The sequence below is a fragment of the Berghia stephanieae genome, chromosome 7 (genome assembly GCF_034508935.2).
Source record: "Berghia stephanieae isolate SIO BIC M18660-M18661 chromosome 7, UCSD_Bste_1.3, whole genome shotgun sequence".
In the NCBI taxonomy this organism is placed as follows: domain Eukaryota; kingdom Metazoa; phylum Mollusca; class Gastropoda; order Nudibranchia; family Aeolidiidae; genus Berghia; species Berghia stephanieae.
In genome coordinates, this window is record NC_088366.1 from 56627111 (window position 1) to 56643911 (window position 16801).

The 16801-nt window shown below is 35.9% G+C and overlaps 1 protein-coding gene across 1 annotated transcript in view; it reads left to right on the forward strand.

The window, feature by feature from the left end:
• Positions 1 to 15124, forward strand: part of LOC144977538 (polyadenylate-binding protein 2-like) — a 15888-nt gene extending 764 nt beyond the window's left edge. The window contains exons 2-8 of the mRNA XM_078922858.1: positions 9239 to 9350; positions 10752 to 10866; positions 11991 to 12061; positions 12488 to 12594; positions 13174 to 13261; positions 13836 to 13993; positions 14366 to 15124. Coding sequence (XP_078778984.1) covers positions 9243 to 9350; positions 10752 to 10866; positions 11991 to 12061; positions 12488 to 12594; positions 13174 to 13261; positions 13836 to 13993; positions 14366 to 14402 — 684 coding nt within the window. The 5' untranslated portion in view covers positions 9239 to 9242 and the 3' untranslated portion in view covers positions 14403 to 15124. The remainder of the gene's footprint in view (positions 1 to 9238; positions 9351 to 10751; positions 10867 to 11990; positions 12062 to 12487; positions 12595 to 13173; positions 13262 to 13835; positions 13994 to 14365) is intronic.
• The last annotated feature ends 1677 nt before the right edge of the window (positions 15125 to 16801 follow it).

Consider the following 16801-nt stretch of genomic DNA (forward strand, 5'->3'; position numbering starts at 1 on the left):
AAATAATCTGGTCGTTATTTGCCCCCCCCCCCCCCTCCCTCGTTATTATTAGGGAATCAGTGGGTGATAGCGGTGGCGGTAGACGGTAGGAAATCAGTGGGTAATTAACCTGTCGATTTGAGACACACTTCAAGTTCAAGCTTGCCGGACTAAAATAATTTGGAGAATGAAGGGAGTTGACTTAACTCTGCTCTTCTCACTGCTAGTTGTGTGATTAGTTCTCACTAGTGTTGCTCAATCAGACTACAAACGTTTGTGGGGAAGATTTTATGTCACTGATTATTGTGATAAGTTTATGTTGTTGTTGTAGTGTTTTTTTTGGTATGACTGTCGTGTCTCGATCAGGCTGTTGTGAGTAATCTTCATGTTGTGTTTGTTCACTGTCTCCCGCGTAAACGTGACGTCATCGTGTCTATCCTATAAAAGCTTGTGACACCCTTCATTCTTTTTTTCGACACCAAGCCTAATTCTAGATCTACTATTTTGCCTATCGTTTGTATCTGACAGATCCGATCCGCCATACTATGTTTTAGAATTAGACTGTACCGGGACGATTCCGATGTGCTTTTAGAGCATTTTAACCGCCCATATATGTCCTCTACATATATGGAGAACGCCCACTTCGGTGGAGACTTTTTCTGTTATTTTACAATCGTGAACGAGTTGGGAAATCCGTTCACGACACGTTAAAGAGTTACACATCGTCTGTACTGTGATGGGAACAAATAACCACTATGTTCTATAGCGCTGTTGGTAGGGCCTCAGTGGGTACTCTACTGTGTGTCAATACCCCCTCCCCGTCATGGTAAGGATGCAGTGGCCTTTAGTAATAGAGCAGGCGGTAGGGACTCAGTGGCTAATATTATTGATAGGATGGTGGCTAATAGAACTGGTGGTGTGGTGGTGGGACTCATTGGCTAATACTAATAGAGCTGATGGTAAGGTCTCAGTGGACAATAAAGCTGGTAACAGGGCCTCAGTGGCTAATAGGGGTACTGTGGCTAATAGATGGTAGGGACTCAGTGGCAATATGTGAGGGCTCGTGCTATAGTGGTAGAGGGACTCAGTGGACAATAGGGCTGGTTAGATCAGTGGACATAGCTGGACAGGATAGTGGCTATGATGGTGGTGGTAGGGACTCAGTCGCTAATAGGGCTGGTAGTAGGGACAGTGGACAATAGAGCTGGGTATGTAGGGACTCAGTGGACAATAGGGCTGGTGTAGGGACTCGGTGGACATAGGTGGTGAACTATGATAGGGCTGGTAGTAGGGACTCAGTGGACTAATAGGGCTGGTGGTAGGGACTCAGTGGCTAATAGAGGGTAGTAGGGTCAGTACAATAGGGGTAAGGATCAGTGGACAATAGGTGCTGGTAGGATCAGTGCTATGACTGTAGTAGGGACTAGGAATAGGTGTGTGGCGTGGATAGTTAGGGACTCAGTGGAATGGCTGGTGTAAGTCAGTCGTATGGCTGGTAGTAGGGACTCAGTGGACAATAGGGCTGGTAGTAGGGACTCAGTGGGACTAAATGGCTGGGTGGTGTAGGACTCAGTGGCTAATAGGGCTGGTAGTAGGGACTCAGTGGACAATAGGGCTGGTTGTCGGGACTAAGTGGTACAATAGGGCTATGGTGGTAGGGACTCAGTGGCTAATAGAGCTGGTAGTAGGGACTCAGTGGACAATAGGGCTGGTGGTAGGGACTCAGTGGCTAATGGAGCTGGCGGTGTAGTGACTCAGTGGCTAATAGTAATAGAGCTGATGGTAAGGACTCAGTGGCTATAATAGGGGCTGGTAGTAGGGACTCAGTGGACAATAGGGCTGGTGGTAGGGACTCAGTGGACTAATAGAGCTGGCGGTAGTGACTAATATAGGGCTGGTAGTAGGGACTCAGTGGACAATAGGGCTGGTGGTAGGACTCAGTGGCAATAGAGCTGGCGGTGGATTGGACTCAGTGGACTATATAGTAATAGAGCTGATAGGTAAGGACTCGGTGGTTAATAGGGCTGAGCTGTAGGGACTCAGTGGCTAATAGGGCTGGTGGTAAGGACTCAGTCGCTAATAGAGCTGGTAGTAGGGACTCAGTGGACAATAGGGCTGGTGGTAGGACTCAGTGGCTAATAGAGCTGGTAGGTAGTGGACTCAGTGGCTGTAACTCAGTAATAGAGCTGATGGTAAGGACTCAGTGGCTAATAGGGCTGGTGGTAGGTAAATAACTAAGTATTTGTTGCAATTCAATATTCTTTATTGATCAACAATACAGAAACAGGCTTAACTTAATATAGTACCTGTAAATAAACCCAAATATAATAGAACAGTTAGAATATCCTCTAGTAGGGACTCATTGGCTAATAGAGCTGATGATAAGGATCCAGTGGCTAATAGGGCTGGCTGTAGGGGCTCAGTGGACAATAGGCCTGTGGTGGGGACCAGTCGCAGTGACTAATACTGTCATGGCAGTTTTTTTGCATCGCTTGCGGCCGCGTTGGTGGCCGAAAAAAAAAAATGGCAAAAAAAAAATCCCTGATTTGCATTGCGGCCGCAAACTTTGCAATGTTTTGCACAAAAAAATAAAAAATAAAATAAAATAAATAAATAAATTTTAAAATATTTAGTGGGGACCTGTGATGACAATCTGGGATTTTAGGATTTCTTCATAAATGTTCCCTTGTTTTTGTCATGTCAAACATTTTCGCAAGTGTAGTTCAGGGAAAAACTATGCCTTCTATCATTTTTGACACCTCTGCCCAGTTGCATGAATTTTGGCGACACTCCCTTATTTATGACGTTAGTCTAGACACACTGGCGCAAATGTAAAAAGTAGCACAAGACACATGGTGGCCATAGATGAGAAGATGATCGAAAGGGAAAGGGATGGAGCAAATGGGTGTAAATATTTGTGTACTTTTTAGCTGTAGCATGATAGTACATTTGACGATTTTATAAATTTTATAAGCGTCTTTTTTAAAATTTTTCTTTTTTAATTTTGTTTTTGTTTGATTGTTCTGAATTTGTTAATAGAATTCATTACAACTTGTGTCTAATTATAACACAATTTAAAAAATAAAATAAAAAATCAATTCACAAAGTATTCTTGCATTCTCTCTCTCTCTTTCTCATGTCCATATTTGTCTCTCAGCCACCCTTCCTCTACTACTTAATATTGTGTTTATAGATATTTGGTAATAGAGAGATAATATGTACATAATAGTAAGTTAGGCTGATCGATTTAAGAAATGATTGTTTAAATTTATAGGCTAATTTAAATTTGCTCTGTAGATGGAATATGTTTTGCAATTGATTAACGATTCTTATATCATCACAAGGTTGCAATACTTAATACAGACACAAGTCGGGTTTGTTATGTAAAAACAAATACCTCTGGTCTTTTGGCCAAAAATTTCCGCAATTTTTTTCATTAATGTTCCATTGTTATTGTCATGTCAAACCTTTTCTGCTAAGTGGTAGTTCATGAAAAAAAAAATATGCCTTCTATCATTTTTTGACACCTCTTTTCAGTTGCATGAATTTTGGTGACACTCCTTTATTTATGACGATAGTCTAGACACACTGGCGCCAAATGTCAAAATCAAAAGTAGCACAAGACACATGGTGGCCATGGATGAGAAGATGATCGAAAGGGAAGGGGATGGAGCAAATGGGTGTAAATTTTTATGTACCTTTTAGCTGTAGCATGATAGTACATTTGGCGATTTTGTAAGTTTTATAAGCCTGTCCATTTTATGTTTATAGATATCATTTGGTAATAGAGATAATAAGTTAGGCTGATCGATTTAAGAAATGATTGTTTAAAGGCTAATTTAAATTTGATTTGTTGATGGAATATGTTTTGCAATTAATTAAAGATTCTTATTTATATGCTGCATCATCACAAGGTTGCAATAATACAGACACTAACCGGGTTCGTTATGTAAAAACAAATACCTCCTGGTCTTTTGACCAAAAGTTTATCATAATCACTTGATATAATGGGGGACATTATAGGCCTCTAAAATGTTTAATTGGAAATGACAATTTATTAAATTATATTTGCAAAAGGTCAGGATGTGTCTAATGATAAGAAGTGCTTTAGGACTAATAATATATTAAATAACTATGAATAGCTATGTTATATTTGCATTAGATTTGGGCTTGACTGACGGGCCGGTAGATTTTCCTCCTTTATGACAAATTTTCATTATCATCACTGGGGGACCTGTGCTTGTGTCAGGATGAAACATTTAGATAATCTCAAAATAAGTACACTGATAGCGTGTTATTCCTTTTTCTTTGGTAATTTAATTGTAATTCTAGAACTTTTTACTAGATCCCATTTTCTTCCTTTTTACTGGCGCTGATATGACCTTACATTTGTTGCAAGCACCGTGAAACTTAGTGAAACCCTTTCATGAACGAATTATAGGAAAATTAATCGCAACTTTTTGCAAATTTTGCTGGGTTTTTTAGCTTGCAAAATTTGGGATTTTTTTTGCAAAAACCGCATGTCAGATATAGGGCTGGTGGTATGGACTCAGTGGCTGGCACGTCAGTGGGAGGGACTCAGTGGCTAACAGGGCTAGAGGTAGGACTCAGTGGCTAACACTAACAGGGCTAGTGGTAGGACAGTGGCTAACACAGACTAGGAGTCCTGTATTCTCTATGGTGGCTAACAGTACAGGGCTAGTGGTATGGATTCAGTGGCTAACAGGACTGGTGGTAAGGAATCAGTGGCGAGTGGTATTGGTATGGACTCAAAGGCCAATAGGGCTGGTGGTGAGGACTCAGTAGCCAATAGGGCTAGAGGTAGGGACTCAGTGGCTAACAGTAGTGGTATGAACCCAGTGACTCACAGGACTGGTGGTACGGACTCAATGACTAATAGCGCTGGTGGTAGGGACTCAGTGTGTAATAGGCCTGATGATAGGTACTCAAGTATGTAATAGCACTGGAGATCAGAACTAAGCAGTCAACCTAAATGTCACAACTGGCAGTGAATACATTTTAATTATCTCACGTTGGAACGCACTACAATCCGCTTAAAATAAACCCTCATCTGAGCTAGGAAATGATTCACCTTAAAGGAGAACCTGTAGTCAAAAATCCATTTTTTATCGCAGTGCCAATATTGGTATTCCCCTGTTATTTCAGGTGGTAGGAGGTCTAATTTGATGATTAACACACACATACACACACAATAAAAGAAAAATGCTAAAAACAAATGTGTGGCTATGTGGTCTTATGGTATGACAGACGCTTTCGGATCGGAAGGTCCTGGGTTCGAACCTCGCTCTGCGCATAGTTGAGTCCTTGGAAAAGGCTCTTTACTCACATTCTCAGGTGTAAAAGGAGTACCGGCTGTTAACAGTATTGTCTCTGTCCAAAAAAATTGTAATATCGCATAACAAGCGTTGCTGTTGACCAGGACCCCCTTGTAAAGCACTTTGAGCACATTTAGTGGATATTGCGCTATATAAAAAGCTCAATATATTTAAATGTCTTCAATGACACAGACAATATAGGCTAAAATGAGACCAACCCCACCCACCCCACAAAAAAATAATTTCCGACACTGATGCACCGAAAACCAACGAAATCTTCCAAATTTACACACAATGTTCCCTACAAGAGCTACATCACGATGGAAAGGCTTAGCAAGTCTTGAAAAATATATCTAAAGAATTGTTTTTCGATTACGATTGAAAATTTGGCATGGAACCACAAGAAAAAATCCAATTTTAAAATTCATAAAACTACTAAATTTTAGTTCAGCCCAAAACCAAATCCATCATGATGCAATACCCATCATACGAAAGATTCTGACCAAATTTGGTATACAATCTGATGGGAAACAATACAGCTATGAATGTCAGAAAATCTGAAAATGATATTTTGAGAAAAAAACAAAATGTCTTTATTAATTTGATTAACAAGCTAATTTTGCAGACAACGTCCATCAAAATTTCAAAGTATGATTAATATGGAACAAGAGAATAGTCAAATTTTGTAAATTGATCAATTTCTGAAAAAAAAAAATTGTCTAGAAAGAAATGCTGTACAATATTTTTTAATTTCGGCTGAAATTGTGGTGCGGATCGAAGGGAAAAAAATAAATTTTTAAAATTAAAAAAACTTCTAAATTTTAATTTACCCCAAAATGTTTCCATCATGATGCAAAACACATCATAAAAAAGATTCTGAATATTTGAAAATAATCTAAAGGAAAACGACATATATGGTTCTTAGAAAATCAGAAAATGACACAAAACGGAAATTTGAGAAAACACTTATTTGACATAAGCTGATCCATAAAATTTTCAAAATAATGACTATCATAGGACAAGAAAACACGAAAATTGTGTAGATTGATCTGTCTAAAAAATGTATAAATGATTCGCTAACCCATTCCCTAAGAAAATAAATGCTGAAAAATTTAAACACTATTGTGGTCAAATATGATTTATATCTTACGAATTCATCACTGTAATCACAAAGACTAATATGATATGACGCACTACCCTCATGTCTTTATTTTTTAAAATGCTGCTTGTGAGATAAGTATCTAATCAATTTGAACTACAAAATCAAATCGATTTGAGACAAAAAAAAAAAAAACCAGGTAAATGGCTTTAGCTCCAAATCAAACGCAATTTGCTTTCGCAAACTCCAAGAAAATTTTTTTTCTTTCGCCTCAATACAGGAAAATTCAACACCACTTGTTTGCAACCGCTTTGTCTGAAGTTCCACATAGATGGTTGATCTTGCTCTGGTTTGAAAAATGGAAATAGAAAAGAGGCATTTCGTTAGCAATTTTTGGAAAGGTCTATATAATCAAAATCATTGTCATAAATTGAATTTGTCAAAGACATACCAATTTTTTTAAATGGCCATCATTCTCACCATCACCAACACAGTTGAATTTCATTGGCTTTACCATACAGGACAAAACTCTTGCAACAAACTATATATTACGAGCATTTATACTCGAGCATGCAAATCTCGAAATCACGGAAATCTCAAACTTGGTACAATTCCCAGTTTTAATCCCTTTATTTCGTTCATATAGTTGACACTCCCTAGCGATCTGTTGAATTTTTTTCCCCACTAATTGATTATGTTGAACTGACAGAGAAGGAAATTGCAGTCTCACTATCGACTCTCTACAGAGTTCAAAATGGGGAGTTATCATTATAATTGTAATACGAATTTTATCAAGACCACCCACATTTACCTCCCTAAAATCCTGTGTAAAATACTCAAATTGGAAAACTCAAAAACACGGAAATCTCGAACAAACAGGCATGGTCCCGACTTGTTCGAAATTCCCATGCTCGAGCGTACTGTATTGATCACCAATAACAGAGATGCCAACCTAGCCTTTTGAAAACCCATATTTTCAAGACCAAAAACCTGTATTTTAGGACAAAAACCTGTATTTACTGCGCAGTGCAGAAATCTATATCAACGCGAAAAGGTCGAATCGGACTTCGTTAACTCGTACTCGAAAAAGGGCAGTGAATTACTCATAGTTATATAGCAGTAGGCTAGGGCAAGATTCGCAAAATTCAGTATCGATAATGAAAGCTCTTCTGCATGAAAACACTTTTCATGTTGTGATCGTAATTTCGTGGATTTTTCACTTCAACCAAATCCTGTATTTTTCATGATAAAACCGTATGCCCGTACTTCGGAAGAAAAAACCGTACAGAACACGGGAAACCTGTACTGATTGGCATCTCTGCAATAAAAATGTAAGGGCTATATGAAGATTTCAAAAACATTACTAACCAGTTTCAAAAGTGCATGCAGATACTCTGCTCTGCTGGCACAGATGATGGTTTGCTGATTAATAAGATTGCCACAACACATCTTGAGCCAGCTATCTTTCTTGATTGTCAGGACACCAGTACCGTCAACTGGACTCTTTCATGTTAGCTGTCAATGAAAAAAAAAAAAAATTAAATTCACTGCAGTGAAAATGGCACATACCAATGTCATTGTTTAAGTTAATAATAATAATAATAATAAATAATAATAATAATAATAATAATAATAATAATAATAATAATAATAATAATAATAATAATAATAAAAAATAGATAAATGAATAAATAAATAAATAAATTTGTTAAAAAAGTAATGGTTAAAATGATATCGTTTTTCATTACAGTACTGTATATCTTATATCATTGTCATTATCATCATGTGGCATCTCAATTTCACTCCAAAGTTCTAAAAATTATGTCACCGCTTCCACTGCTGCTGAAAACTGCCCAGTTGTTACAGTTACAATTACTACAATGCACACAGTTACACAGTATTAGAAGTAAAATCAACGAAGGATTAATCCATAAAGATCACATTGGAATGCAGAACACATGGCACACGTGACAGTCGGCAAGGCGTGTTGTTATTACAATACAATCCCTACATTCTCATTCATTCTCCTCATACTCATATCGCCATCGGCATTGCTCGATATACACATACCATACACTTAACTGTCCTGAGTCCGAGCCTTGATAAAAACAAAAACAAAAAAAAAGAAAAAAAAGAAGAAAAGTCAAATTCTTACCTCTACAGAATCCTGACGAATAAAAATGGTATCAGTCTCAGTCTGCAATTGGTTAACTGCATTTTTGCAATTGTTGATAAGATGAAAAAGTGCTTGGAAATCAAGAGTCACAATCATTGACAATAGAACAAAACAATCTCAATCATGGCTTCGCGGTTGGCGCCACGGTCGACCGGATGTGACCTTTGATACGACCGGGGGTCACAAAACCCTAGGATAAGCCCGGCGGAGAATAAGAAAAAAGGGTTATTTTCCGCCCGGCGGAAAATACTCACTCCCTTATTCAATTTGTCATCATGTGTCTTGGTCTAGGCCATAATGGATAGGAATAGGAGGGAGATGGATATTCAATTATTCAATTCAATATTCCGCCAATGACATGCATTCGCCACTTGCAACTTAAACTTGTATCACAAACAGTAAATATTCGCAGTTTCCTAACTTGAATTAGACCTAGTTTTATAACTTTTGAGTCAACAAAAATAAACATATTCATATGGTTGACATTGTTGAGATTGAGATTCGATTATTAATTGAAGTTGGTACCAATTTAGGTAGTTTGGTAAAAAATTCAAATTGGGTTGAGCTCAGTGAAACGTATATTGCCTATATCATTATAACAATAACATGCTTTTCATAACGATTCTAATGATTTTTTTTGATTCACAGAATAATGGATAACGGTGGTTTGGATACAGGCATGGATGAGAATGCCTTGATGGCTCAGGCCAATGCTGGAGATGCAGCCACTGAGATTGCCGATGGTGGTGTGGAAGATCCAGTATGTATTAATATTATATAAAAAAGTAAAAAAATACCCCCAATCTATCAAGAAAATAACCCCCAACAAAATTCTGACCTTTGTCACAAAATTGTTGTACACGATTTTTATCATTGTTATTGTCATTTTTACTTGACAAGCAGTTTCTCGATTACAATTTAGTTCAGTGCAGATAACACCATCATGCAAGTAGCATGTTTTGCTTAAGTTGTTATTAGATTTTTTTACTTATCGAAAATTAGAATCGTGCCTTTTCTATAGTTTCTGTGGAAAATATTCAGTCCATTGACGCAGCAGAGATACATATTGCATGTCGACATAATGACCACATGTGGATATATAAGAAATAGTCATTTGATGTTAATTGACTTCACTTTCAAGACTGGGTTTTCAATTGTATGGATAACGACCATATATGGAAAAATTATCAAGAATGTTTTGATTGGCTAATAAATTTTCGACAAGAGGTAAAAGTAAAAGTGTAGAGCATTTCTCGGCATTTTATTCAATTACAACTATCAACTATCTTGATGCATTTGAAACACTTCTACACCACCGTCATCTTGACTGAGAAAGCTGCTAAAACATTTTTGATGGATCTGATCAAGGCTTGTTGACAGTTATCAATGCATGTGATCCTTGTCACTACTGGTGCAGCAAAACCATGAAATTGACTGGGAAAAGACAATACTGGAGCTGATTTTCATAGTGGGCTAATTGCCCAAAGAAAGATTGCCAAGCTACAAGATATGCATGTCAAGGCTACAAGTTTTTTTCATTTTGAGAATAAATATGGAAAAGCCAACTCAAAATTATCACTGACGTTTTTGAGCTGGTGTAGGACATCCAACATTATTAATGCGGCCATGGACAGTCTCTAGATTGTAATTGTATAAATGTTGAGAGGGGTAGGTCTGCTACTAGAACAGAAGCACATCGTGGCAAGAACAGTTAACGTGAGGTAGGTCTGCTATGAGAGCGGCACCAAATATTCCTATTTATGATAAGATAAACCGAATTAGTGCATTATAAATATGACATGTCACTCTAAAATCAGAGTTATGATTGGATCAGAAGTGAGAAGATTATTATTGCAAACTTATTGTTAAAATTCAATTTATTAATATCACAACTGATGCAAATGAAAAGTAAAGCATTATTAAGAAATTGAAGCAGAGTTAAACATAACAAATTTATTGCATTAAAAAAAAGCCTCTGAAATAGCAATACGCTTTTGGGATCAAGCTTCTTCCATAGGCTCATATTTATGGATTTTGTATTGCAGATGGCATAGTAATGTTTGAGTGAAAATTAATAATAGCTCTCTAGTCGGTTTCAGAGTACATTATGTTGACAATTTTGTTGCTCAATTGACTTTGTTTTTCATTAACTTTTTATCAGGAATTAGAAGCTATTAAAGCCAGAGTGAAGGAAATGGAGGAAGAAGCAGAAAAGTTAAAGGAGATGCAGACAGAGGTGGACAAACAAATGAACATGAGTTCTCCTACAGCTGCCCGTAAGTCATCGAAAGAATTATATTCTTGTTAAGATTGATTGGTGTACAAGATTCAAATATTGACAGTACCTTCAAAAAAGAAACTACCTATGTATTTTTTTCCCTCACTTGTCAACACATTCTGTTTTTATTTTAGATCCTTCAGTTGGCATTCATTTATATGCTCAGATAGAATGCAACCACATTCATGATGAAAAAGTTTGTTTTTTACTTGATTAGGTATATAGTATATATATATATATATATATGAATCATGGGTCAATCCTATTGTTGAATGATATGCAGTCCACTGTCTTCATGTTATTATGTTATATATATTGTTATAATTGTGGGCAGAGGCATTTCTTACATATTTGTCTTAAATTACTCTCTCCAATCCTAGCCCTCCAACTCCATAATATTTAGAACTTTTTTTCTTCTAATCCTGCTGTCCACCCAGCAGTGGTAAGAATAGCTTTCTGGAAATGTTTATTAATTTCGCATAAACTCACATATGGCTTGCGGCCCTTATTTGCCCTTAGTTTATACAGGGATGCCACTTTTTCTGAAATTTATCAGTTTTGTTTTTGTTGGAAATGTTCAAATCTGAATTTGACGGAAGATTGTTCTCCTCTTGGAACTTTCCGTAAATTTAATTTTAACTTTCTTCATGACAGCTGGAATTTTGTCTGGTTTCCTCTTTTCTTTTCTTTTTTTTTTTCACTAGTTTTCATATATTTATGATATTGATATTTTTTATATCTATATTATTTTAGTTACTTGATGCTTTATTTATGGCATAATTTTAAGAACTAAATTTAATTAGGTTACGTATATGATGGCTATTGAGTAACTGAAATGTAATGTTGAGATGTTAAGGGAAGGTAATAATTTGTTGGTTTGCATAAGAGGCAAATTTCAGTGATTAACAAGATAAATTAATTCATTATCGGAATCTTCTTTGGTTGAAGAATCTTAAGAAAACCGGAATGGTATAGAAACTTTTGGAATATTAAACAAACAAAAAAAAAAAAGTTCTAAAGCATTTGGTTGCTGTCTTTTACAGGCTCAAGTGGCATTCCTGTTCGTACTAGTGTCCTCAGATCATATTTTTTACCTTATCATGTTTTCTTTTTCCTTTCTAGCTGTTGCCTCACCTTGGCCCACGCCGGAAGAAAAAGCAGAAGCTGATAACAAATCCATTTATGTGGGAAATGTAAGTCCTTATTATATCCAGGACAGGCATACCAGCTGTTAGCCTTATTGTGTAGAATTATTTTGAATTTTGTAATATGGTGGCTCGCTGAGTTATGTATACAGTGGTGTAGAGCACATGATTCTGATCATTTACCACTTTAAATTTTCTTTCTATGTCTATTAGAACCCAAGTTATGAATTTTTTTTGGAATAAAATTTGTTTCTGTGGGAAACACTTCTTCGAATTTGGCTCATATCTCGAATCGAAGTTTGCTGCATCTCCTGTTTTCTCAGCGAGCCTTACACATATCTTTGTTGGTTTCCTGCTTACTTTACTCTGATTTTCTTTTATTAATTCTTTTAAATTATCATTGCCTTTCATTATTTCTTCCCCTGGTTGGTTATGAAGTGAGAATTGTTGTTTGATACATAATGTTTTCCACAGGTTGATTATGGTGCGACAGCCGAGGAATTGGAAACGCATTTCCACGGTTGTGGATCTGTTCATAGGGTGACAATTTTGTGTGACAAATATTCTGGAAGTCCAAAAGGGTAGGTAATGATTTAGTTTATTTGACTTAGTTTCTAAAATGCTTATCATTCTCTTGTGATTGCATTTTGATAGCTAGGGTAGCTCTCCTCCTCTGGTACATGAAAAAAAAAAAGGTTGGTTATGGGGATGTGGGTTGTGCATTCAGATCCAGCCTGATCTTTATATCTATTTATATTTGGCTAAGATAATATTGCTTGTTCCTTACTTTTATACACCTGCTTGATTTGGACAGAAAATTTGGTGCACTGATTGAATAAAAAAAAGTGTCAACGCTAAATATCTCTTCTGCGCTTTTATCGTGTATGTATTGGATGGGCTTGACCACTGTAAATGGGAAAATTTTGTTTATCCAGAATGAAGGTCAAGGGTTTATATTGCAGACTTTGTTGCTGAAGAGTATTGAGACATTATTTCTGAAAGGTGGGAAATTATTCCTCACCCAAAAAAAATTGAAGTTAAAAAAACACAAACCCAATGATGATCCTATGCTTTTTCGTTACTCTTAACTTGTTTTGAAAGAGATGATAATTTGTATTGTGCGTTTTGGCTCAACCAATAATAATTTTTACTTTCCTCAGGTTTGCTTACGTAGAATTTGCAGATAAAGATTCAGTGACGACGGCAATGGCTCTTGATCAGTCTCTTTTCAGAGGAAGACAGATAAAGGTATATAATATAAAGCTCTTCAACAATCACAGTTAGTAGATAAATCATGGTGTACATATTTTTTTGAATTTTGTCATCTTGGGAAGGAGAGAGAATGAGAATAAGATTTGGAACCTCAGAATGCTAATTCTATAGATAACATTCAGAAAATAGGACATTTGGTTGGGTTGACCAAGTTGTTTTGTATTCTATTTCTATAAAGTAAATTCAGAATGTATTAAGAAATTTCCAAAGGTATCTTTGCTGAATATTCATCGAGTCTGACTCTTGCCATCCGTAAAAAAATTGATAGCTCGGTTAAGATATCATTTTCATAACTTATATATATTTCATTTCAGTAATTTTAGGAAGCACCATGTCAAAGTTCATTGATTTGACCCCTTACATGAAAATTTATACACAAATAACTTTTGATTGTTGGGGTATTAAATTGTCAATCATTTCTATCCTTATAGTGTTCAGATCAGGATTTCATTTTGAATTATGTCTTAGCCATTCCTTTGGAATGACTGTTTACTCTCAGGGTTATGGAATTGCTCTCATTCAAATTTAAAAAAATAAAAAATCCTTATAGGTTAACCCAAAACGCACCAACAGACCAGGGATCAGCTCTACTAATCGTCGTCCCAGAGGTCGTGGTTTCTTAGGAAGGGGTGCAGGAAGAGGTGTGGTTGCTGCTGGGGGTTTCTATGGTGCTGGGGCATTTACCCCGAGGGGAAGGAGGCCATATGGGTGAGTACTGTACCACTGAAATCATTGGATTATGTGGTCTAATCTAACTTTATCATTTAAGGAATGTTTTCGGATTTACTATGTTAAGATAAAGGAAAGGTTTTTCCTTCATAGCTCATTAAAGAGTTCGTTTTTAAAGAAAAGTGAAAGTTTGTTGCTAAAGTAATGCATATCTGTTTGATGGCTTGCATGCATTTATATTAATAGCTTTAAAATTAAAAACACACAGTGTTTACATTTTCTATATTTTAAGTTAGGTGATCTGAAACTGTTTATCCCTTTATTTTGATTTATGATGAATGATTTTACCTTCTCTTCAACTAATAAATATTTGGTTGTTTATTATTCTTTGTACTTAATGCTTTTTTGCAGGAGATTTCGCAGAGCAGCATTTTACAGCCCCTATTAAACCGTAGTTTATAAAAATTAGGGGGAATGGTTAGGGTTTGGGGTAAAGGATAAGCGGGTTAATTGTAAAAAAAAAATAGACAAAAGAGATCCCGTTATACTTTTAAAGATATATCAGAGGGGTAAAACAACAATCTGATAGTCACACCCCCCCCCCATAAGAAAATAAAAAATCAAAAGAATCCAATGCTAACTCTTCTCATTTGAAAGGTTAAGTATTGAATGAATACAGTAGGTGAAGCATTCTTTTTCAACTGTAGTGTATCTTTGTATATTTATAGAGTATATCAAGAGGGGTCAAAGTAAGAATGAATTTATCAGGCCATTTGTATAGCGTTTAAAACTAGTCAGTGCTTTTATCTCTACAGCGAGTAGAGTGTCTAGTTTGTTGTAGAAGAGGAATGTAATATTGGTTCACTTAGAATCATGCAACAAATTGTTTTAAACTAGAGGGCATTAAGACTGACTTTAATTTTGCCTCATTCTTTTTCAGGATTCTAACATCCGAATGAATATTTTCTTTTTTTTTTATTTTAAAAAAAAAACATTTAAGCTTTTATCCTTTTTATTTTTCATTATCTTTTTTGTTTTATATTATTGTTATTATTTTTTTTTTAATTTCCCCGATTTGCCTTTTTGGTAGATCATGTATTTATCAGCCTAAATATTTTTTTAAAACTTACAAAAAAAAAAAAAGAAAGAAAGAAAGAAAGAAAAAGAAAATTAGAGGGAAAAAAGTATTCAGTGGTATAAGGGGGGAAAAAAAGGATTAATATACTTCATTAAAAAAAAAAATATTCTGGCTGTTTGGAGCTGAAAAAAATGTGATCAGCCCAGGAGGATACAAAAGACGAGTGTTGGACGAAAAAATATGAAAGAGCAGAAAAAAAGACTGTAATGGATTAACGAAAAAATGATGCTACAAGGAGAGATGAAAAAAAAAAGAAAAGGAATCAACGGTATGATTTGTATTTTTTTTTTTTTTTTACTGTTTATTATTTTTTTTTTTTTTGTGTGGGTTGATGTTTTGTATGATTGGGTGAGTGTTGTTTGGTTGTGAGGGTGTTTGCTGTTTGTTTTGTATACTTGTTCATGTTCGTTTGTATTTTAAAAAAATTTGTGTCACTGTTCCTTCATTGTTAAATAAATGATTATTTATTGATAAATATTTTGTAGTTCCGTGTATTACTTTATTTTTTTTTGATTTGATGGATTTCAATGCCATGCTCTATTTATTTTATTTTTTCTTACTTTCTATGGTCGACCATGGAGGTCAATGTCCAGCTCCCATTTCTCATTCTTTTTCTACCCAAGATATGTTGCTCTCTGTCCTCGTCTTGGAATGAGATTTCTGTCTTTTCCAATCTGTGATTGGGATCTGAGGCTTTCAGGGAAATTGATCTCCCAAGGTGGGAAGGAGGCCTCTTGCTGCGTCTTCTATCCAACGATATCTGTTTTCCAACTTCTTTCTGTCTTTGTCATGGAATGAGATGACTTGGCTTTGTCCTTTCCTTGGGAGAGAACAGCCAGATGTATGTATTCTTGGGAGATGATGCTTTTTTTCCTTATAAATAATCTCTCTGTTATGCACTGTTGTGTTGAATATATATATTGTAAGGGAGGTACTTGCTGTGTTTCTATACCCCTATGTTTTCTAATTGCTTTCTGTCTTTGTCTTGGAATGAGATTACTTAATTTTATCCTGTCCTTAGCTGAGAGGGAAACAGTTGAATGTATGTTTTATAGTTTTCGGAGGTGATATTTTTGTCATCTATGTATTGTTTTTGTGTTTTTGATTTGTAAACATTTGAGTGTGTTCCTCTTATTAGCTGGGTGGGGTGCCCTACCTCCACAGTGGGCAGGGAGGTACTTACCGTGTCTTCTTTCCCCTTATAACTGTTTTCCAATTTGCTTTCTGTCTTTGTCTTGGTATGAGATTGCTTGTTTTTGTCCTGACCCTGGCCTGAGTTCTTGGCTGGGAGGGAAACAGTCAAATGCATAGTTCTTGTTTTGGGAGATGATATTTTTTTCCTTGTGAATCATCTCTCTGTTATATATTATTAAATTTGTTATTTTTAATGTATAATGAAATGTAAGCATTTGAGTGTATTCCTTTTGTTGGATCTTGTGCTTGTGTCTGGGTAAGACTTATAGGTGATCCCAGACTAAGTACATTTATGGTATGCTCTTGGAATCTACATCTGATCCCCTTTGTCTTACTTTCTCTTGGGTGCTTTAATTGTAATTCTAGAACTCTTTACTATCCCATTTTCTTCCTTTTTACTGGTGCTGATATACCGTAAATGTGTTGCAAGCACCGTAAAACCCTTAAAAACAAAAACAAATCCTCTTATTAGGGACCTGTGTCAGGATGAGTCGTTTAGGTGATCCCAAACTAAG